Source organism: Carya illinoinensis, chromosome 1 (assembly GCF_018687715.1).
Source record: "Carya illinoinensis cultivar Pawnee chromosome 1, C.illinoinensisPawnee_v1, whole genome shotgun sequence".
Lineage (NCBI taxonomy): Eukaryota > Viridiplantae > Streptophyta > Magnoliopsida > Fagales > Juglandaceae > Carya > Carya illinoinensis.
The window spans coordinates 50,279,283-50,302,736 of record NC_056752.1 but is presented as its reverse complement, the minus strand read 5'-3'; the positions used below and the strand labels follow the sequence as shown (position 1 = coordinate 50,302,736).

Below are 23,454 nucleotides of genomic sequence, written 5' to 3'. Positions count from 1 at the left end.
TGGGGATATATATGCTTTTAATTCTCTACATTAGACGCAGTCGTTACACGGATTAGGGAGGCAACTACCAAGGATTAATAATTAATTGTTCATTGGAGGCCGTATTTAATCTTCTACATACATCTAATCTGACTTTATTTAAGTATAAAACCATGGGTGATTTACTATGTATTTTTAAAAAATACGATGTTTTTTTTTCTATCCATTTCTCCACGTAATTTGTTCTTGCTCGCTAAGTCTTGAAACATTCAAGAGAGCTGACCAAAAATATGGAACATGAAGAAGTAAAATAGAATAATACAAGGAATCTATTTGACGTTGTTGATTTGTATTGTTTGTTTATATACCCTTTTGTCGCACGGATTGGTAAACCATATAAATGATTTAAATGTTTTCAAACATCAATAAGGCAAAATGCAACTGAAAAGAAGCAAAATATCCTAAAAATATGTTTGGAAAGTTTAGAAAAAAATATTAAAAAAAGAAAAAAACTACAATTTCATATTATCTTGATTTATTTCTTAATTATTATTATAAACTTGCCCGTGCGAGCGGTCATTGGCACGGAAGTTGAGCTGCCGTGGCAGTGCTTCATAAGTTCATACCGCGCCGCACAACTACGGCCTGCTGGTTAAAAAGATCATCACGACGACCTCCTTTTCACAATTGAATAAAGGTTTTTATCTTTTTGACAACTCAATTGAACAAAGTCGTTCAAAAACAATTTTCTTGTATTGACATCTAACGTATCACAATGTCCAGGGTTTGGGAGGTTGGCACCGTTACAAACGATGGACCAGATAAAAAGTTCATAACTCTGTTTGAATTCACCATCGGTCAATAAGATGAATTAAATCGTTTAGTCATTTATTGCAGGCACTTTCGTATGGCTCGGACCAGAGACTTCTCTGGCGGTAAGTTCAAAACTCGACTACATAAAACAACCATATCGTGTTGCAAAACAATTAGGGGTAAGACGCCGAACCACATCTCTTTGTATATCAAAACTAAGTGGGCACCCCAAATAAGAAGTCAACACAACGAAGATGGAAACAGAAAAAAAAAAAGAATTGAAAATGTGCCATGGGGAAAGAACGCAACGGAAAGGCAGCAAGGCATAATATCAGCTCTCTTAACTCACTTCCTACCAGGAACTTTCACAGCCTGCCTATTCCTCCTTTTGACACCGGATTTGGCAACTTTCAGGCTCCTGTGCACAGCACTCAACCTAGAAAGGGCAGCATGTTTTAGATCTGGCCTGTAGTAGTTATCTGCAACCTGTGAAGAGCAAATAACGATGATTTTAGAAATACAACCTGGCGTTAGCTGTTTCAATATAAATTTACTCGAGGGAAAACCAAAGACTGCTTAAGAAAAAGGTGCATGGGCAAACCATGAATACACATGATTAACAATCACAAAGAATATCCATAACCAATTGAAGCCTTAACTACATCATATACTAGGATGCTCAGAAGCCAAGCGTAACAAGTATATGTCATAGAAGAAACCACATACTATGGTTTCTTCTTATATGTTAGCGGCTCATCACTGCAAAAAAATAAAAAAGTAAAAACCCTCGGGGGAAAAAAATAGATAAAGATCTTGATTAGAGGAAAGCTTCCAGTAAATCTAACAACACTCAGAACTTTAGCATCAAAACATCACTGAGAAGATAAAATACTTGGAACATGTCCAAACCTGACTTCTTAAATTACCTGGTTTGAAACTGCATTTGCCATCCTTCGGAACTCCTTTTTCATGACAGACTTGTGAAACAAAGCCACAGGCTTGTTCTGTTTCTTAGTCTTGGTTGTAGCAAGCAACACAGAACGACTTTTGCCCTCAGGCTGAATGGTAACTGTTTTCTTGTTTGCCAACCCTGAGAAATCCCAATAAAAATGTTTTATTTTTATATAAGTACATTCCAATAGAGAAGTATATTTCAGAAAACACACATAAAGACCCAAACTTTTTTTTTGATAAGTACACATAAAGACCCAAATTACACATGCCCAAACAAAATGGATGGTTCCAGCCTTTTTTTATTGGTAAAATTGATGACTCAAGCCATGTTAGGAAACCCAAGAATATATAGAAGGAAATCCGAACCTTGATACATTCACCTTCGGTTTCAAAACCACAATTTCAGCCACTTCCATGAATTCTGTGAGACTTCCAATTTAAAGAAATAAAAATTTAAATAAAGAGAGAAGCCAAGATTTCCCGAGGCTTTTTTCAAAAAAAAAAAAAATTCATGATGGCTCTCTTTAAGAGTGTGCAAAGAAAAGAGTATCTTTAGCAGTACATGGAGAGAACAAAGGTATCATTTTTGGTCGAGAGGAACGAAAACTACTCCCAGATAACAGACAGAAAACAAATCCCTAGTTTCTCAAAAACACAGCAACAGCCCATTTTCTATACCAAACTACCAATGCAGTTTAAAGCACGCACGCACATTTTCAAAGTCATAACCCCTTAAGGAAACAAAATTTTACATATAATAAAGCAGAAACTGGAAAATTTAACAACTTCAATTTCCTTCATCTTCCACTACTTCTATGTGAGCAAACAGAAACTTTACATTGAAGCTTGAACTAATCAACCAAAATTTAATCTTACAAGATGCACTGACTCCATCTGAGCCCCCTGTTAAAATCTAAATCATTCAAAAAATGTATGAATTTTGAACCCCTTCTACTGTCTTTTCCCTTCCATTCTTCTCATCAACACAAAAAAGAGAAAGACATACACACGACTTTTTTATAACTCTGTTTTAAATGGAGGGTGGTTATATTAAATTTGAATTTAACAAGAAAAATTATAGCATTTTTTTATGAAGTGGCAATATCACTGTGGTTAGTTGTAAAATATAAGTAATAAGAAATATAAAAATAAAATAAAATAAAATCTTATCCGTTCTCTTTTGCTTTGCTTCCCACAGACCAAACAAAAAACCCAAAACGCACTGTTTCCCTATATCTACTCATAAACCAGACAGCCAAGAAAACAAGAACGGCGGCTTCCCTAAGATGCAACGAAAATAAATCCAACACTCGAAAAATTAAATAAACACAACGTAAGTAAAGTCGACATTTTCTGAATCCATCTCCCATTTTATCCGGATCCATAAAGGAAGCGATCAAATAAGCTTACCAGAGTGCTTGTAGGAGTTAAGGTTGTAGAGGTTGTTGCTCTCCTTGCTGAACTGCACGCTCGCCGTTCCTCTCCCGAACTCCTTCACGAGGAATGAGTTGTTCTTCTTCACCATCTCCCATATCAACGGCCCCGGTACTGTCGCCATCTCCGTGCCTGCAAAACGCTACGCCAGATGCAAAACTGCCTAAGATGATATCAAGTTAACCAGATACACACATGCACACACATATACGGAGAGAGAGAGAGAGAGAGTACTAGTGAGGGTCTTGTTTCTGAATCTGAAACGGGAGATTTGGAGAGTAAACGAGAAGGGTTTATGTTGCTATTTATATTGGAACCCTAATTTCCTGCAGTAGCTTGTTGAGACCGGAGGGGTACAGTTCATATCACTTAATTACGCTTATGTCCTGTGCACATTTATGAATGAGAAATGCTACATATCATCAAACACCACACACTTTATATATTAAAATATTATTTTTTATTTATTTTATTCTTATTAAACTAATTAAATTATTCTATTTATCATCTACACACTACATATTTATTATAGAAAAAATAAAAAAAATTAAAATAAATATGGTGTGTGAAGTGTAAAAATGGCAAAAAGATTTTTCCTTTATGAATTTGTCATTTTGTCCTGACCACAGTTGTCGTATAAGCCAAAAAAAGGAAACGGCGCTAAATGTTTCGTCGTTTAACTAGTGACAATGTTTGTACTAGCAAATGTCAGAAGGGATGTTAACAATTATCATTAGTTCACAATTATCTTAATCTTGTAATGTAAGGAGAATTAGATAGTGATAAGATAAGGATGTAGTTTCTACCATTTTCCTTTTAGTTATGGATGATCAATAGACAAGATCAAAGCAATTATGGGTCTTTTCTATTCCAAACTTGCTAGGCACAACTGGCATGTGGAATTGGGGAGTAATCGGCCGTATCTAAAGCTTATGTGAAATTTAAAAAAAAAAACAAAAAGTAAAAATGAAAAATGTAAAAGCAAATAAATTTCTTTCGAAGTCAATCCACGGGTGCAGGAAGGCAGATTCCATTCTTAATCCGTTCCATAATCCATAAATTATGATCTTCTTTTGTAATTAATGGTCCGATCTATTTTTGATATACCACACCCCATTTCTGTACTCGAACCCTCGCCCACCCAAAAAAGAAAGAAAAATACTGGAAGCAACAAAGCAAAAGTGAGATTTTTGATGGATTTACATAGATCCATCTGGGTTTATTCAAAAAAAATTTAAAGGATATGTGCAAATCGAACACTTTACCTTTTGAGTTTGAGCTTTTCATGGATTATTCCACATAATCTAAATCCATTTCTATAAAATTCGAAATCGCCCTCAGCTCACCAGTAAAGCCACAAACAGTGAACAAGAAGACTGAATCTTACTCTTTTTTTCTTGGAAAAAAGCCAACAATGGGCCAGGGTCATGACCTGATTCGTCATACTTTCTATAGTATTCTCCACCTCGATCCGACCTGATGATTTTTACATTTCTATCTAATTTTCTTTCCACCTCTATGAGAAATATCTCAAGTACTGAAACAGTTTGAGATTTCTCATGTAGCAGATAGATATATCTAAATCGCGAAAAATCATCTATAAAGATGATAAAATACTTTTCTCCACCAAAATATTCAGTGGAAAATGGTCCACATATATCTGTGTGAATTATTTCAATAATCACTTTACTTCTTGTGGCACCTTTCTTAGTATGTTTGGTTTACTTTCATTTAATGCAATCTACGCATACTTCAAGATTAGTAAAATCTAAATGCAGAAGTATCCATTCTTTTACTGTACAGGCTCGTCCCTTTTTTTTTTTTGGTTCTTTTATTGGACTGGGCCACATCAGTGGCCCATTGGCCCGTTTGCTTTCTTTTCCTTCTTGGACTGGGCCAAAGCCCACGGCCCATTACGCATTTACTTGAAAACCTAAGTATCATATATCTTCTTCCTCAGATTTCTGTTTTAGCAATGCTGCATCACTTGCAGTAGCAGTTTACAAAAAAAAAAAATTTGCCCACAACGGTGGTCGTTGCCAACGAGGAGAAGATGGCACAGTGTCCTAGCCTCCTTCCTCTGCCAAGGTCCACCTCCATTCAACCCTTTCTTCTTTTTTTTTTTTTTATTTTTATTTTTTTATTAAACACAAAACCACCTCAGTAGTGGGCTTTGGATCCCTTTGCCGCCGTTACAGAGACGCCGGCAAGGAGGTTTTCAACCTCCTCGTGGCGCTTGACCTCCCTCTTAGCCGATGAGAGCCACCAATAGATGGCTTTGAGCGGCGCCCATTCTGGACTATACAATCCCTTTACGCCGCCCCTCAAAGCCATCATACCGTCGACACAGTGTGTTTCGACGATTGGGCTTCTCAGCCCTTTACGCCACTGACGCAATGAGCCACAGTCACCACACACATGGTGGTAAAACTAGACCCAACGGCTAGAAGTTTTTTTTTTTTTTTTGAATAAACAAACCCTAGAAAAACAACATCCATTCGGTTTCATCTCAAAAACAGTTTAGAGTTTGTAAAAAGGAGCAATTTTATATGCATAATATATACAGAAATTCACATATACAATTTCACACACACACATATATATATATATATATATTTCCTATACAAATTATGAATATCAATGCGATAATATTACACAGAATCAAAATTATAATTTTATGCATGTGTGACATTGATGCATAATATCAGTACAAAGAAATATATATTTTTATCTTTCACGACCGAAAGAAATATCAAAGTGATATTCGGCATGTGCAATATTACATCGAGATCATAAAAAATCTATAACTTGTTGCTCTAATACCACATATTAAATATTTTAACATGAACATTAATAAACGGATTTTCGATTTTATATGATCTACAATAATAAACAATGATAAATAAATAAGTATATTTTTCCATTAGTTCGATGAAGAAATGGATCTGACTATGAGGGAAAGATCACCCTAACAACCTTACTTCACAAGTCTCACGATAGCAAAATGCACTCTAATGTTGTAGGTGAGAACCCTTTAACCCCTTAGTACTATTTATAGATTTCTGACCATCAAAAAATCTCAAAGTTTGTATTTGACTATAATTAGAGATACAGAGTTTTAATCTTATCTCTTAAGAGTTTTCTTATCCCATTATCACTCATCTTCTATCTGATAAGTTTGAGTTATTTCAAACTCTATTAAGATGGGTGTATGGGACATAGAGTTTAAATAAAAACTCTTACATATATATCTAGCATTGTCGAAAGGTGTTGGGGAGAAATCTCAAAAATGAAATCCATCATTTTCAAAGTAAGATTTGAAAAGTAGCTTAAATCGTCAAAATGGGTATGAAATCTACCGTTATTAAACATAACTTCAGCTCGCGATAAGGAAAACATATCCTCACTGAAATCTTCACCGTTATCTTCTCCTTCATTTTGTAAACTCTTATTCCTTCTGCATGCTGCATTTTCTCTAGTTTCCATTTCTTATACTTACCAATTATTCTCTTTTGGTGTTGGGGGTGACGGATGATGGATCTGGAAATATGGCAAGGCAAAGGTAAATTTCCTTAAATGCAACGCAGTCGTTTCATTTAATTGATGTGGCTCATTGTGTCAGCCAACTGCCCAACGGCTGTATAGTGTGGTTGCAGAAATCATTTTTCTTTCTATTCATACCAAAAAACAGTGACAGTAAACTTGGACACGGCTTGATAGTTGGATTATGTAATTAAGGCTCTCAATCGTGCTAGTTTTGACATGCACAAAGTACAAATAATAAAAGAGGAGTTTCACAGGCACTGGTCTTGGAATTCCATGAAAAAACAAAAGCTTTACAGAACTTACAATTCGAATGTAAAGGACTCTCATAGCAACATTCACGTTAGGATTTGTCTGCAGACTTGTTTGTACCGAGAGTAGAAGGACGGACTATATCATCAATTCAAGAGAAACTCTCACTCTCGATTGCAACAATATCAAACTGATTTGGGATGCTCAATACAAACTTCATTCTGTGTCACAAAACTGATGAAAAGTACTTGGATTCAAGTAGCCGAAAGAAAGGTGGATTGAGAAAATTACAAATCATGTCCAATAAACAAGTACTCTGGAGTCTGGGGAATGAAGTTATTGCCTCTTAATCAACTTCAACTCAGATTAAAGACCTATATCAGGTCACCAGATCGCCATCTTTACATAATGTTACATTATATACAGAGCCAAAAGCAGCCTCCCTTAAGTGTACTCCTACCAGCTCTACATGGAAATGTCATGACTGTGTACAGAAGGATTCTGCCTACATGGCATATGTGCCACAAACAGAGCACAGTTAAATAAAAGCAGCAACTAGGCAGCTAAACTAATTTTTTTTTTTTTTTTTTTTTTTTTTAAAAAGAAGCCCCCCGAAGATACAAAACCAAAGTTGGGTAGACAACAACTGCAACTCCTCCCCCAGCACCAAATTCACGGGATGCATGATGTTAACGCACAGTGCATTGGCCGTGCCAATCCATTCACTGCTTCATTTATTCTACTGAAGGCTACTTTTAAAGGGATGCACGCTATGACAGGACCTTTGGGCTTTTCTATCACTGGTTTCCGCTCTTCTTCAAACTGCTTGTGACCAGTCAATGAAGACAGTTTCCGCGTCTTTTTAGACAATAACCCAGATTTCTTTATCTTTGATGATTTGGCCAATGAAAAACGTGGTCGCAATGCTAAGTGCTTGGCACTAACTCTTCCAGTTACTGAATTTCGCTTCACAGCATTATGCATTTCACCAACTTCCAGGCTGCACTCCATGCTACTCAAGAGATCATCACAACAGCCATCATACAAAACCTCAACTGTGAGAGGGTGACCAACAATGGCTTTACCATTCAACTTACTCATTAGGGAAACCAATGGAACATGCTGTGGCCGATAGCTCGCTTTCACCTCAATCTTAACATCATATAATGAAGCATCAGTGGAAATATTTCTGGCAGGAAAACCTGGTATCTGATATCTGGAGCGAACCGTAAATCGGGATTGACGAAACGGAAGTGACCTTTGAGGTGTCGAAGTGCCATCAGGTGATAGCTTCACCTCAGCTTTTGGCACTCTAATATGAGAATCCCTCGACACATGCTTGCCCCAGTCCCTGAATCCATCTTCTGGGGCTTCAGCAATCGATTTGGACTTTGGCCGTGAGGCAGAATTATATGAAGTGGGGCCTCCACCAACACCAGTGCAATCAACTTTCTGATCTGAACCTTCCAAGTGCCCTATACCTGCCAAATAAGCATTGGATTCATCATCCATGTCCGCAAGTTTTCTGGAGACCTGTTTTCTATTTTTACTTAAGTTTCTTGAATTCCTCTTTCGTTTTAACTGCCACTTTGAACTACCTTTCTCTATCCTCTGGGTAATATTATTAACGTGAACAGCAGCTGAACTGGTAGAACCAGATTCGTTAAGTCCCTCATGTCTCAAAGATACAGCTTCAGCTGGACTACTCTGACTAGATTGCCTTCCCAGTGCAGCAATGTGAGGCCTTCCAGATGAAACAGACACAGGTATAGGCGAAAGACCTGGCAGAACAGATCATGCGTGAGCACAGAGAAACATTTTTACCCACAACCAGCGGAATGAACAAACAGATTACCACGTTACACTAATAGATAGCTTGCAGGAAGATGATGAGATAAATTATTAGGTAACTCTGACTGTGAAAGTAAAACTTAAAATACTCTGGCTGACTCATGGATGGAAGGCATATGTCCTGTCACCTCTATCCTTCCTCTCATCGCTGGAAACATATATCCAGGAAGCTAATTAATGCCTACATGCTAATACTATCTATCACTGAAATAGAAAATGAAGGTATGTGTTAAGGGTGTAAATTTAAATCCAAAAACAGAAATATAAATTCAAATGTGTCCGCACAGTCGCAAGTAGCATTTACAAACAACATCCATAGCGCCAGATCCAACATCTCAGGAGCTTCATTACTTCCTAGCCATTAGGGCTGATAAAAGTATTTCCAAATTTGTAAACCAACAAAATCACAAACTGTCTTCCCAAATATTCATCTATTTGGCACGCATTCTTCAATCTCTACCAAGAGCATTCTCTCATCACCCAGTATCTTCCCCTGCAGGGCGACTACACCCACCCCACCCCCACCACCCGGGACCCAGTGGTGCAGAACACTCAGACACACACATATCATAGAAGTGCACAAGAGACCAAGCATGCATACTTATCAAGTTTCCTGCTCAAACAATATGTTTACATACATCAACCTTCATTGGACTAAACACCAGGGCTTAATATACTTTCAATTTTAACTTTTTAAGAAAATAGTCTCAGATCCTGGCTTAAGACCCCACTAATTGGTGGCTTAGCAGATGTGAACAAGCATCTTGATGAAACATTCCCATATTCCTCTTTGGAAGATATATTGAATGGCTCATATTTTCAAGAGTGCTATAGTTTTCCTTCTTTTTCTGCCCTTTCTTTAAAATTTCCCTCGCATATTCTTCCCCACCCCCACCCCCCAGAAGGATAATCTAAAATAAAAACAGAGATGAAAAAAGAAGCAAATTTATCATCATTTTGGATGTGTACCCATAATAAAGACAAAAAGAAGAGATTATGTACACTTGATGTTAACGACTTTTATAATTTTACTTGAAAATACCTGCAGAGTGTTTTTCCTCCCCAAGGACCCCAACAAATGGTACATCAAATAACCTATCAGAAGAATCATTCTCCACCAACGCAGTTACACTGGAAGTTTCACTCTCCTTCGTCTTGTAAACGATATCAGAAGCATCACAAGCAAGTTCAGAAGCCTTTAAAGGGACTCCATTCTCACACGAAATCTCAATGCTATCTGAATTCTTGTTAACTGTCGCAGATTTCTTCATATCTTTAGATTCTAAAACCGAAACCCTACCATCAGATATGCCCTGAAGAGGTGAACCACTTGAACTGGGAAGCTGATCACAAATAACTGGAACAAACACCATGGCAGTACTCTCCAAAACCTTCGTTAATGGTCGGCGGCGACTTTTTCTTTTCAAAAATTCATGAACATTCACCACTTGAGATCTCTTTCTTTTAAGTGACAACAAATAACTTTTGCTACCATTGACAGGAATTCCATTAGATATGCAATTCCCACCACTTGAATCACAGAGTGAAGCGCCATCTTGTTGAACTAAATCAAGCACCCCTCCTGTCTTTCTTTTCGACACAACACCCATGCCCAGGTCCTCAAGTCCTCTCATTCGCTTAACTCCTTCTGTTCCATCATCCTCAGAATCATTTGGGGTTCTTCTTCTTATGACAGCTTGCACCTTATATAAAGTATTATGATTTGGCTCTTCGAAAGATAAACCAGATTGAGATAACTCGGGTGCTGAATTTGAGTTATCTTCATAATCACTTGCATCATCATCCATATCCTCATTTTCTTCACCAGAATGAGACATACTAGGCGACTCTCTGGCAATACCAAGGTCTCCTCCTGAATTATCCCTTTGAAAGAAGTCCAATCGATCCTTGCCCAGGCGGACACTCTCAATCTCGAGAGCATGGAGAATCGCATCTTCCCTTCGAGCATATTTAACAGCTTTTTTATTGCAATTAGCTGCAGAAGCCTTTGCTTTTTCAATGCATTCATCATACTCCCCACACCGAAACGCCTTTACCCTCTTGGATTTTTCAAGGTTATACCAATCCCTGTACCAACAAACAAAGAGGGGTTTTGTCAACCAAGTGACACCATCAGTTAAAAATGATAGCAAGGTAATGACATTATAAATGTGTCCCACCCTGGCTTATACACAACAAGTCTCCAATCACTAAAGAAGGGGGGAGGGGTAAGAAATCAATCATCAAGTTAACATTAGCAATTTTCTTACCTATAACTATACTCTCGGAAACTACGTGTGCCGCGCTAAAGAGATAGATTCAATGCATGCAAGAGATAGATTCAATGTTTGCAAAAACAACTCACAACTCAACAGTCAATTTCAATCAACAATATAGAAATAAAGAACTTGGCAAATGAGTAGGAAAACATAGACGGTACCTGTTATGATGAACTATATTGCAACAGATAAAAAATATTGATAGTGGCAACTCGAGAAGCAGTTAAATATTGGTATGAGAAATGGTAAAAAATAAGCTGAGAAAAAGAAGTTCGGGTTTAGTCCACAAAACAAGGTGGAAACGATAAACCACCTCATATCAATTGAATTTCCCTGTTTTCTTTCTTTCCAAATCTTGCGTATTCTTTCAAGAAGCATATAGTTTTTGCACCATCAGTCCCATTACCCAGCAGATATGATAATGAAAGGATACAGAAAGCGGTACAGTAATGGCACCGGCATAATTTTTCCTTACAAAGAGGGTCAAGGTCGATGGTATCCGGCAACTGTTTACCATACCCACCTGGTGCTGAGAGGTGATCGTAGAGGAAATAGCATATATAACAAGGTCAAGCATTAAATTCGGAAGCCAGTTTTTCTGTGTTATTTTTGCTTTTCTTTGGCTTGTGGGAAGGGCCATCTCCTTATGAAGTACGAGTTCGGTAGTTTTATATTTCCTCAAAAAATAAAAATAAAAAGACCCAGACTTCTGCAGATTATCAGAATCTAAGAATATTAGTAAAAATAGAAATCTTGCAAGACTACCTATAAAAATAAAAAATAAATAAAGAAAGAAAAAAACTAGCAGGACTGCATCCTCAGCCCTATTACATAATCTTTGTTTTTTCCGTAAAGATGCATTGCCGGTTACAATGCGTTATTATAACGCATAATAACCACCAACATTGACATCAAGCACTTGCAGAGGAAATTAACCGAACAATTTACCTACAATCATTTAAAAAGCACATCAAAACGCAGTGAATATGAAGCTCAAAGAACACCAACCAACACAAAAACTTAGAGAAACGGAAAAAATCCCAAAAACCCAATTAGCAACCAAGGTAAACAAGAAGAGAGAGAGTGTAAAATAAGAAAGAGCACTCACACGCTTGCGTCCTCGCGACCCAGAAGCTTAACGGGAGTCCCCGATCTCGGCGAAACCAAGGAACCCTCCGACAACTCGTCGAGGCCCATTATACGGCCCGGCCACCACGACCCGTTTCTGCGGCGGACCCAAACCAACCCGCCCACCGACGCATCGATGCCGTTGGATTTGGCCTCACCAGAACTACTCCCCATATCAGGAACAACAACAAACAAAGAACAACTCAAACAACGAAACCCAATAAAAAGGAAAAATATTGTGACCTCAAATAATCAATCTCGGCCGTGTATTCTCAAGTCCCAAAATGGTCCAACGCCTCGGTTTCATGAGCGAATGCCCGGGCTTCTCAACCTGACAACCACGAGCAACAAAACCCAGGAACAACAAATATCAGAAATTCATACCATTGCATGCAACGCAAGACCCAAAAAACAAAATTAAAAAAATAATAATAATAAAGAAAGAAAGAAAAGAGGCAGAAAATTATTAAAAAGAAAAAAGAAAACTCACTGAGGAGCGAGAGGCGCTATGATTGGAGACTTTATGGATGAAGGAGATCTGAGCGGAGAGGAAGAACTACAAATGCATACGGATATATATTAGAAGGAAAGGATCTAACTTTACGTTCTTTTCCAATATTTTTCATCAGACCTTTTCTAAAATCTGTTTCAAATATTTCGGTTATTTATCTGATTTTCTACGATCTTCTCTAGTTGAGTTCCGTCTTAGAGGTTTTCTAAGCCCTGTCTGCGACTGGCAGTCTGCGTATACAGAGAGAGGACGAATGAGTTGCTGGACGGATGAGAAAGAGCTTGGGTGTTCGGATCAAACGTACCTTTTGCTATCTTTTTCGCCGAGGGAGAGTGCGCAAGTGACAGAGGCCAAAGTTGAAAAACCGCTCGGAGATGAGAAATTAGTAAATTACCAGCGGAAGAGTTATTTTTTGTATCGTTTTGGATTGAATTAAAAGAATATAAATAATTTCAGTATTAAGTTCGCTTTTTTTTTTTTTTATACAAATAAATAAATATAAAAAAATTATTTATTTAATAATAAATTTCATTCTTTTTAAAAGACTTGGGCAGAGTATTTCTTTATTTCGTTGTCGTCACGAGACTTTATTTATTAAAAAATAATAATAATGAACATAAATTTAGTTAGAGGTTAGGTTTTCCGTATTCAGTTATTTTTAGAAAAGAGTCGCTGTAGTGCGAGAGGGTGGTGACCGATAAGTTCATAAGGCTGGCCTTTTTTAACATAGTTTTTTTTTTTTTTTCTAAAAGTATTTAAAAAATATTACAAATTTATTTTTAATAAAATTCTTAATAATTAAGAAACATAAAATAAAATAAAATATCAATAAGTGACTTTTGTAGAGCAACATTCTCGATAAATACAGCATTTTCCTTTAAAAAATTAAACTCTTATCATTCTTAATTTATATACATATTTTTATTTTTTTCTTAACATATATTAGGTATTACTATAGTGTATAGATGATGAGTATAAGAATCTATTATTTTTTTTAGTGCAACGGGCTTATTTATTTTTCTAACTAAAATTTAGTTAGAAAATATATATTTGATGAGAAATGATATTTGTAATTGTAATTGTGTAAATGTCGTATAATCTTTTTGAAAAAAATAAATTAATACGAGACCTATATAAAAAAAAAATTAATTTTTTAATCGTGAATCTCACCCTTTTTAAAAGTAACTGCGCAACGTTTGCACACTCCACAACTATATATAGCATTACTTATATTTGATACTAAATAATGATAAAGTTTGGCTACAATATTAAATTTCTATTTTAATAATTATTTATTATTCTTTTATTTTATATATTCAATGGTCATACTCTCAGAACCTAACAATCATATTTATTATTTTATCTAGCAGTCTTTTTATGTCATTTATCATTTTTTAACAGTAATTCTAGATAACAGTTATTTTTATCTAACACTAATTGTTTGAAAATTTAGTCCGACATTATCAAGCATTTATGAAAAACGTGAATGAGTTTAACTTTTGTATCATTTCGTGGAACGCATTCAACTTCTTTTTTTTTTTTTAATCAAACAAAATCATATTTGTCATTAATCAATAAATGTTACACAATCTGTCATTCAAAACATCAATCCAACATTCATCCCCTTGCTGTCGTAGTGCAGACTTGGTTAGCCGATGTACAACAGTATTCCTTTCCTTGTGTGTGAACTTCAAGCTCCACCCAGATGAATTTTTGAACACTATCTTCAGATGTTCTATTAGTTGCTCATACCAAGCAATACACATGTCATTACTGTGAACTACTTTGATTACTACAAGAGCATCTCTTTCAAAATTACTTGGCTAAAATCCAGATAAGCACAAAACTCTAACAGCTTTCTACAAAGTCATACACTGAACAGTAATTGGTTGATTTACAACTGATTTTTGGAAGCATGTTGTTGCCATAATCTGCATCAAAATTCACTTTTACCTTTCCTCTATTTGGAACAATCCACTGCTTTATTACTTCAAGATGTACTATTTTCCAATTTATAATGCTAAAATGCTACGTTATCTTTATTTAAAAATATCAACTTGGAATTAATTGCTTCGAAGAAATAGCAATGGAGAGAGAAGAGAGAAATAATAAAAAACTAAAGAAAGATTTAGGTAAGCTACAATGTGCGGTAAATTTGTTGGAACTGTAGCACAAAAGTCATGCTTTATATATTCCGATTTGGATGATGTTGATGTTTTCTTTTTCTTTTTTTTACTAACATTTTTCCTTACCTATATTATACATATAAATCTAAGCCATTGTCCCACTGTTCAAACATACTATTTCGACTTTTGAAAGATAATATTTTTCATTCTTAAATTTTGATTCTCTACTGTTTGAAATGTATCGATAAAGTTACTCCGTTGACGTAGCCGTGTCCCATGCAAAAGTACACTTCATAGGTCACAGTAACTATTTCCTTCATCCTCTACCTTCAATTTGATAGTTTTGATCATTTCATTTTGAGATTTGCACACACCACATATTATATTTATTTTATTTATTTTAAATTTTATTATTCATAAATTAATTAAATTATTCTACTCATTATTTATACACCACATATTTGATAAGAGATTTTTTTTTCTTTTTATAAAAAAAAAATTATATATAACATGTGATATGAGAATGATTAATAGAATTCCAAGCATGTGCCCGTAAGCTACTTCACTACCAATAAAACACTCCCACACGTCACAAGAAGTGAAAAATAAAGTAAGTTAAACAAAAACTAAAAAGAAAATGAATTTTGCTACACATCCACTTACTGTTCATGTCACACCACAAACAAGCTAACATGTTTTTTTTTTTTTTTTTTTTTTTTTTTTTTTTTTTCCTTCTAAACGCAGGTTTCAATCCTTACCTCTCCCATTTTGCATTTGCAATGATTGCCCCTCCCACATGCGTCTCCCCTCCCTTGTGTTCTCTCCTCCACCAATCTTACCCCACCGTCTGTGGCTGCTTTGCCATAACTGTTGCACTATCGACACATGCAACCAGAGAGCCTATATTTTAGGAAGTCAAAAATAGAGCAAATTTTCTTGCATCGGTCTCAACCCTCCTCCACCATGCACCACTATAGGGAATCACCCTAGCAGTACCATGAAACACCTATTAGTTTTTCCCATTCACACCACCACTATGCAACAACAAAAACAAGAAGTCGAAACAGCAACTCCATGAAGTTCAGCAGTATAAGAAATGAAAAACCAAAGTCACCCACCATCAATCGGCACAGGAAAGTGCTTGGATCATCACAAAGAACTCCGATCAGCCACCTTTTGCCATCTTGTGCCATTCTACTAGACCAGCGTCAAGATCTTTTCTATTCCTTTTGTCGATTCTTTAGTTCTCTTATTCACCTTGTTTTCTCAGCTTCACAATACCATTTGAGGATCATCACCATGTTCAAAGACAGTATATAGTCACACCGCCATAATCCTTAACTCTAACCACCCAGATCCTTCATATTCCTTTGCCTATTTCACTCGAATCTGTTTATGCTATGTAACGAAACTTGAGATTCTATTGGTACAGCCCATATCCTTTCCTTGAACTCAGGGAGAGAGGGAGAAAATATTAGGGGTGGTAATATGTTACACAACTCGTTAATCCAATACGAACATAATATTATAATAATAGATTATGGTTTAGTCTTAATGGATTCGGGTCAAAACAGATTGACCTGTTAAGCCCTGATTACTTAATAGGTTGATAACATGTCAACCTGTTATGACAGGTTAAGAAAGTTAAAATTACAAATATACCCTTATACCTAAAAGTAAAATTGTTAGAATTTCAATTTCGATATTTTTATTGTTTAGATTGTAATTTTGGACATATAGTTAGTTTTATAATTTTTATAAATATCATGATTTTAATATTTATATAAAATTATGATAAATTTAATCAAGTCAAACAGGTTAATTTCAGGTATATTCAACCCATTTACATAAACAGTTTGAAACAAGTCGTTTTGCATCGTGTTAACCTATTTCATAATATTCACTAATTGATCAAAATAGATTGATACGATATAACCCGTTATGTTAATGGATCGTGTTAAAATTTAAAATTTTGACACGATAAACTTAACGGATTTGATTAGTGTTGACTTATATAGTATAATATATATACTTTAACACGATACGAATATGACTCGTTAACACGATTTAACGCTCTTAAATAATATCTCTAATTTAGAAAGGGAGTATTTTACTATTTTTGCCGAGAGAGGGAGAGAGCATAACAGGGAGGGAGTAAAATTAAATCGTAAGCTGGCAATGATGGACCGGATTTATTTCGATTGTTCTACTAAATCGGCTGCCGAGTATATAAAATGCAGGTCAAGGGGGCGCCAAACCTAAGCGGCAGGCAGCGGCAACCCTGAAGATGATATTGGCCACGTGTAGTCTCATGTTGTCATGTATATTCGGTTGAAGTGGATGGAGCCATGGACACAATTTATACAAGTGAGACTAGGATTGATGTCTTTGACGGTACATGGAGTTATTTATAAAAAAAATAAAAATAAAAATTACACAAATGGCAGATTTCATACGGAAAAACAAAAAATTACTGCCGAATTTTTACTTTTTATCTTTTGTCGTATGATGAAAAGTGGCAATACAATACAACAACGTATCAAAAGGCTATTCACAAATAAATAAATTACGAAGCGATAGTAGGGGGGACTGGGGTGGCCGTCTCACGGAGAAAGAGAGAGTGCTTTGAGCTCTTGGAGTCACTGAAATTTTTTGCCGGCGAATCAGAAGCGAGAAATAACTATCGAAAGGCTGTTCATAAGAATCATAACCATGACTGGTATTTAATCTTCCTTCACTCCTTTCAACTATTGCTAGGAAACTGTATTTTCCGAATAAACGTAAGGATTTTTGTTTCTTACGGATCCGTGTTTTCTAGGTATAGCCTTGATATCGAATTGACTCGATGGAATTTATTTCATTGTTAACCCAATTGCGCTGAAGTTTGTTTACGATTATTGTTCTTTTAATATCGATGAACATGTGAACAGACTATGTACAGGAGCAGGCGATGGAAATTGAGGCCTTGGAAGCAATACTTATGGATGATTTCAAAGGTCTGTTATGCTATTTCCGTCTCTGAACTCAATTCCTATTATCATGGCTATTCTTATTTTAATTTGGTTGTTTTGGCATGTAATGTGTCTCCGTTTTGTGACAGAAATTCACTCTAGTGAGAGTGGTTTAGCTACTTCCAATCGATGCTTCCAAATAACGTTATCTCCACAGGTGCATCTTATCATTCTTCAGTGTGGTTTGTTTGATTTTTTATTTATTTTTGTTGGCAGAGTTTATGTGAAGCTCGTTTCTGTTTGATGCTCTAAAACGGCATTAAAAGATATCCGATTGTTTTTTATTTATTTTATTTATTTATTTTGTGGTTGGGAGTGCCTCTCAATGCTAAGTAAGTCGGTAGAATAAGTTTATTGGTGCTATTTAGCCGGTGAAGCTGGACACAAGATTGTGCTCATGCCAACTTTATGAGAAGCAGTGTACTAGAACTACTATCATAAAATCGGGGAACATAGGAATTATGTAAAAAAAGTTATGCATGTATTTCTCACTTCTAAAAGAGTTTCAATCATCATGGACATTTGTTGCATGTATATGACTCTTTTTTATGGGTTATAACTTATAATGATACTTCTATGTTCTTATTGACGATGCATTGTGGGGTGAAGTTTTATGTCTACTATCTTGTAATTCAATAGCTACGTTGATTGTAAATGCGTATGTTCGACTCCATAGATCAGGGTTAATTGTTTGTGATAGAGGCTTGAATTTTATCCTAATCAATGGTGATCAATGAGCTACTTATTTGTACAAGAATGCCTCCTAAAAAAACGTTGGAAAAGAGTTTCTTGGGTTATTTCAGAATCAGATTGAGAATTTATACTTACAGTTGTGCTATTGGTATATTCTTACTTATAAGGAAATCTTATTACTGTTGGTTTTATATGCACTTAGAAAATCAAGGATAACACTTAAAAAAAATTGAGGATACTTTTAAATTTTTCTTTCAACATATTGTCTGTGGCAAATGTATTTCCTTTTATGTATAATATTGCTTTATGTTTAACAGGATGATGAAGTAGACGAGCTGTCCTTTCCAGGTTATTCTTCAGTTATCTTTTACATCGATAATCTTTCCTTCCTAATATGCACTCAAAAAACTTTTGGGAGACTTTGTTTGCTGGTTTACCATTTTGGATGTTGGAAATTTCCCGTGGACATAAACTTCTTCTGAAATTTCTGTTGCAGTTCAGTTGGCTTTGATTTTCTCGCACACAGAAACATATCCAGATGAGCCTCCACTTTTAAATGTGAAAAGGTTACTATGTTCTTCCCGTGGACATTGTTGTGCTAAATAGTATTCTCTGGTCTTTAGCATTTATTCAACCCCAACTTTGACTTGGCTAACTTTGCCATGAACTTGTTGAACTCACCTCTGCTACATTTAAGCATGAAACAGCACACAAGCAACTTTCTTAATTAACTACCTTCATGTTGTGAATCCATTTAAGATTAGTGCCATCATATGGTGGCATCTCTTCTCTGTTATATGCTCCCTTTGATGTTGCTGTACGAATGCTACCTATTTATTATGAATGTAAAAGGTTGGTATGCATTAACTTGTCGATTATCCCTTCTACTAAAAGGTTGAAATTTTATCCGGAGCTTTTAGTAGCTCATCTATAATAGAGATTTCTTTTTTATTTAAAGAATTTGACATCATGTTGCAAATTTGGATAATACAAAGTTATAGATGAATAGCTCTCTGTAATCAATGTTGCCTTATTCTGCTAGATTGCAGACAAGTTACAGCTGTACGAATTGTGGTTCTGTTTAAAAGTAATGCATGATTTCTGTTCCCTAGTGATGGTAGTTTTCATTTTTCAGCTTACGTGGAATACAAATTGAAGATCTTAGAATTTTGAAGGAAAAGCTTCAACAAGAGGTAATCTCTTGGTGTTCTGTACTAGGATATGCAATTAGCAAACATTTGAGCCGACCAAATATGCTTACATTATTTATGTGATCTAGCTTCCTGATAATGCTGTATGGAATATTCCATTCACCCCTTCTGCTTCCCTCCAGCCCTCATACACAGAGTGACTTGAAATGGAAAAGATAAGTCATGTTAAAGACAATGCCATTTAGAATGAGTTTTTTTTTTCCCCATTTTTATGGGCTTCAAATCCTTTTAGAACCTAGGAAACTGAGATTGCATGAAACAGCTGAGGGAAAGCGCTAGTCACATTTGCACCACAACTTCAGAGAAGAGTATTCAATTTGAAGCTTCCCTTAAATCAGTTATAAAGCCCAGTTTCACTCGGTAAGTAGCCATTGTGAGGTTTAACACCTATGACTGCCTTCATAACGTACCCACTCTATGTGGGTTATCCATATTCCCAATGTGGGACTGAGGGTGTTACATTGCATACTAGAATTTATATCGAGCTAAAAATAATGACTGTCAGTTTTGTTGGTTAACATTTTTTCTCTAAGATGGTTGAAATATTCAATAAGTGATGTGTGATTGGACTAGTTATGGATAGCATGTCTTCATTTGTTATTTCCATTCCACAGGCGTGTGAAAACCTTGGCATGGCTATGATTTACACACTAGTTGCATCAGTTAAAGAGTGGATTTCTGAACGATTTTGTCAAGATGCAAACATTGAGAATGCCAATGCTGAAGAGGCTGCAAAAGAGGATGTATGGGTGTTCCTGAATTTCTCTTATTTCTTATTTTTACTGGTTTATCTGTTATATGTTTGCTATATTTTAAGTGTAAGCATAGTTTCTGTTTTCGACATTCCTTAGCAAATTATACCTGTAAATTCTGAAAAGCTTTCACACCCATTGACTGCATAAAATTATATTGTACAATTCTTATATAGTTATCTGTACATAATTGGAGATGCTTACACTCACTGCATGTTGAACTTGTTATTCTTCTAAGTCATATTATGCCTTTTAAGTTAAATTATGGGTGGCAAGCATGCAATGCTGTTTTGTATTAAGGTAGATGCTGGTGGGTGCCAAAAAAAAGGGTGGTGTGAAGTCCAGCAAAGAACTGTAGTGTTAGACTTATAAATATATCTAAGAGTAGGGACGGAAACAACTTATGCTTAAGATGAGGTTTTAGCATAAATAAAGGATGGCAATACCAAAGCAAAGAATATTTTAACTTTATAATACCTTTATTCAACTTTTTCTCTCTGTCTTTTTCCAAAACCCAATAAAACATCTTAACTCAAATTATTTCACTACTATTCACATCTCATCTTATTCTCCAAGCATCCCCTAAGAGGATTTGACAGTCCTTTGTTTTCCTTGGAATAGTATTTAGTGTAGTAAAGTCCTGAAAAAGTTGCTGGAGATAAACCTTAGAAAAAAATATCTTAAGTGGATTTGTGTGGCGAGAGAGCTGTAGTCCTTTTTTTTTTTCTGCACTTGGAGTTCAATGAGAGTCCTAAGAAGGTGATCGACGTGTACTTGAACTGGGAATGGGTGCTTACAAGACATGACAGAAGTTTCATTTTGAATGCTGATCATTTTTTGTATCATTTCGGTCTCCATGTGATTGGAAGGGCCCAGATTCCATGATTTTCTTGTATCTATTTCTAGCTCTTAACTAGGTGTTTTCTCTTGTATACATCGTCTGTACATGGGCTTCGACTATTTTCTACTATTACGAGTAAAATTTCTTTTTACTTATAAAAAAAGAGATTGAATCTTTCTTCTTGCAATCTTTATTATATGAAGGGTCAACTGTCATTAGGAGGGCTTCTATTCCTTCTTTTGTAGATTATATAGATAATTTAAACCTTGGACTGTACTTCTTTAGGGAATCCTGTCATATGCTTCCACTATTTGAGTTTGTTTCGTTCTAAGCTTATCAATTGGCAGCCCAATTCCTTTTTTCCATGTTTGAGTTGTTTACTAATGTGATACCCCATACTGAATAATAAGGGTGGGTAGTGTATGGGATTCCACATTGCTTGGGAAGAAGTTCTTGTTCTTTATAATGGTTCTAACGGGGTTCCAATTGTATCATTGACCAGTCCTTTTGGAATAAAAGCCAAGATGTGGCTTGGGCTTCCCTTTGGGCGTTAAAACTAATGTAGGGCTTAATGGAACTCAACTACCCGTTTATTGACTCGATAAAACAGTTTAGGTTTAGGTTGAATCAGTTTTGTTAACGAACCTGTTTGGAATTCCCTCCATCCTATAAAAGAACAATTCCTCTCTATCTTGCTCCTTATTCAGGTTGAGTTGTACTTGAACAAACATTCTGATGAACCTGGTAGGCATTTGCATAATCAATAAAAGTCAACTTTCACACGCTTGCCCTCCCTTTCTTTTTCAGATAATTATTCCTCATGGAGAACCAGTTACTGTTAATACCTTTCTGGCATGGAGAGAGAGGTATGAAGCAGAATTGGCACTAGAACGAGCCAAGTAAGTTCTCTCTGTTTTTTTTTTTTTTTTTTTGATAAGTTGTGGATTGGTTCCCAAATGATGATATATATCATAAGCTCTTCGGAAATGGATCAAGTAATCTCTCACTCGTCCCTTAAAGGGTATATCTAAATGTAAGCTCACGAGTTTTTCACCACAACACACAAATCCGCTTATTTTCAGGTTAATGCCCGAGTCTGCCCTTACAGCTACTAAGGAAAAGAGGCTCACAGGAAGACAGTGGTTTGAAAGCGGAAGAGGTGTTGCGGTATGTTGCTCTGATACCCTCCCCCCCTTCTCCCTCCCTCTCTTACATGTAGTGGACATCTTAAATTTCTCCAATCTCAGGAGTCTGTAGCATTGCAGAGAACTGCTCATGAAGACCCCCCGAAAACTTAGCTTAGCTTATCAAGAATGAATAATTACGTGACTTTTCTATTTTACAGAAAGGCGCAGCTCCAGTTACTGAAGGATCTGACGTGGAAGATGAGGAAGAGATTGACTTTGATGATGATGATTTTGAAGGTGATTTCCCCCTCTTCCTCTCCATAAAATCCCATGTTTATGATTTGAAGATCATATTTAGATATTCCTTTCAACAAATAAGTAATGTTGATAAGCTTTGTATGCTGAGTTTGACAAAGAAACGTTCTCTCTCTTTGGTGTGACAGATGATGAAGATATGCTGGAGCACTACCTGGCTGAGAAATCTGACTCATCCTCTCATTCTTCCAGGAGAGCTAACTAAGAAATCAATATGGAGCACCATTTGGGATGGATCAATTTGTGTAATTTTTATCACATGTATTTTTGCCTTGTTTATTTTGAAAGAGGGGGGGGGGGGGGGGGGGGGGGGGGGGGGGGGGGGGCGGGGGGAGAAGGGAACGCAGTTTTGCAACCATGATGTTCTTTAATACAAGTGGCGAGCGAATGATCTAAATAGGTTTATGGACCTATCTACCCACCCCCACTCATTGATCCCACATGACGCCCAGGCCGAGAAAGGACTCACCGTCCCTCCAACCCTGCACAGCCAGGACTGCCGTGTGGTTTTTCTTATTTAAAGAAAAATTTTCTGAATATTCTAAAAAAAAAAAAAAAAAAAAAACCCTGTTTCATCATGTATATTTGACTTTTCTGAAAGCCTTAACGTGTTTATGTGGCTACAATGTACCTT

The 23,454-nt window shown here is 36.1% G+C and overlaps 3 protein-coding genes and 1 non-coding gene across 10 annotated transcripts; 1 reads left to right on the top strand and 3 right to left on the bottom strand.

The window, feature by feature from the left end:
* Positions 1-846: 846 nt before the first annotated feature.
* Positions 847-3,567, bottom strand: LOC122281629 (60S ribosomal protein L28-2-like). 2 transcript variants are annotated; one of them, XM_043093317.1, is made up of 4 exons: positions 3,415-3,567; positions 3,157-3,322; positions 1,719-1,882; positions 847-1,278 (listed from the first exon to the last, which is right to left on the bottom strand). In XM_043093317.1, the coding sequence occupies exons 2-4, from the start codon at positions 3,302-3,304 to the stop codon at positions 1,138-1,140; spliced, it is 453 nt and encodes a 150-aa protein (XP_042949251.1). In that variant the 5' UTR covers positions 3,305-3,322; positions 3,415-3,567; the 3' UTR covers positions 847-1,137. The 2 variants fall into 2 exon arrangements, with proteins under 2 accessions (XP_042949251.1, XP_042949259.1); XM_043093325.1 differs by having other exon boundaries at positions 3,157-3,312; positions 3,415-3,548.
* LOC122293847 lies at positions 1,467-1,558 on the bottom strand. Its single transcript, XR_006237373.1, has one exon. It is a non-coding gene; the product is annotated as a small nucleolar RNA R24 (small nucleolar RNA).
* Positions 3,568-7,194: 3,627 nt separating the features above from the next.
* Positions 7,195-13,165, bottom strand: LOC122281600 (uncharacterized protein At1g51745-like). Of its 5 annotated transcripts, XM_043093260.1 has the most exons (6): positions 13,049-13,165; positions 12,865-12,974; positions 12,724-12,789; positions 12,214-12,564; positions 9,869-10,914; positions 7,195-8,756 (listed from the first exon to the last, which is right to left on the bottom strand). In XM_043093260.1, exons 4-6 carry the CDS (start codon positions 12,405-12,407, stop codon positions 7,648-7,650), a joined length of 2,349 nt encoding a protein of 782 aa, XP_042949194.1. In that variant the 5' UTR covers positions 12,408-12,564; positions 12,724-12,789; positions 12,865-12,974; positions 13,049-13,165; the 3' UTR covers positions 7,195-7,647. The 5 variants fall into 5 exon arrangements, with proteins under 5 accessions (XP_042949194.1, XP_042949184.1, XP_042949203.1 ...); XM_043093250.1 differs by having other exon boundaries at positions 12,724-12,974; XM_043093269.1 differs by lacking the exon at positions 12,865-12,974 and having other exon boundaries at positions 13,049-13,144.
* Positions 13,166-17,421: 4,256 nt separating this feature from the next.
* LOC122281595 (RWD domain-containing protein 1) lies at positions 17,422-23,118 on the top strand. 2 transcript variants are annotated; one of them, XM_043093236.1, is made up of 11 exons: positions 17,422-17,589; positions 17,812-17,866; positions 17,971-18,038; positions 18,892-18,922; positions 19,071-19,140; positions 19,710-19,767; positions 20,400-20,528; positions 22,186-22,277; positions 22,461-22,545; positions 22,724-22,802; positions 22,949-23,118. In XM_043093236.1, the coding sequence occupies exons 2-11, from the start codon at positions 17,821-17,823 to the stop codon at positions 23,023-23,025; spliced, it is 735 nt and encodes a 244-aa protein (XP_042949170.1). In that variant the 5' UTR covers positions 17,422-17,589; positions 17,812-17,820; the 3' UTR covers positions 23,026-23,118. The 2 variants fall into 2 exon arrangements, with proteins under 2 accessions (XP_042949170.1, XP_042949160.1); XM_043093226.1 differs by having other exon boundaries at positions 17,423-17,589; positions 17,801-17,866.
* Positions 23,119-23,454: the final 336 nt, after the last annotated feature.

What these genes read in the sequence shown, in the direction of transcription:
- LOC122281629 (XM_043093317.1), bottom strand. Translation starts at nt 3,304, where the DNA reads ATGGCGACAGTACCGGGGCCGTTGATATGGGAGATGGTGAAGAAGAAC. An exon ending in TAACTCCTACAAGCACTCTG is followed by an intron (nt 1,883 to 3,156) that starts GTAAGCTTATTT and finishes GGGATTTCTCAG; the next exon opens with GGTTGGCAAACAAGAAAACA. An exon ending in CAAATGCAGTTTCAAACCAG is followed by an intron (nt 1,279 to 1,718) that starts GTAATTTAAGAA and finishes TGCTCTTCACAG; the next exon opens with GTTGCAGATAACTACTACAG.
- LOC122281600 (XM_043093250.1), bottom strand. Translation starts at nt 12,407, where the DNA reads ATGGGGAGTAGTTCTGGTGAGGCCAAATCCAACGGCATCGATGCGTCG. An exon ending in GGTCGCGAGGACGCAAGCGT is followed by an intron (nt 10,915 to 12,213) that starts GTGAGTGCTCTT and finishes TTGTTGGTACAG; the next exon opens with GGATTGGTATAACCTTGAAA. An exon ending in GGAGGAAAAACACTCTGCAG is followed by an intron (nt 8,757 to 9,868) that starts GTATTTTCAAGT and finishes CTGTTCTGCCAG; the next exon opens with GTCTTTCGCCTATACCTGTG.
- LOC122281595 (XM_043093226.1), top strand. An exon ending in ACTTATGGATGATTTCAAAG is followed by an intron (nt 17,867 to 17,970) that starts GTCTGTTATGCT and finishes GTTTTGTGACAG; the next exon opens with AAATTCACTCTAGTGAGAGT. An exon ending in AAATAACGTTATCTCCACAG is followed by an intron (nt 18,039 to 18,891) that starts GTGCATCTTATC and finishes TATGTTTAACAG; the next exon opens with GATGATGAAGTAGACGAGCT.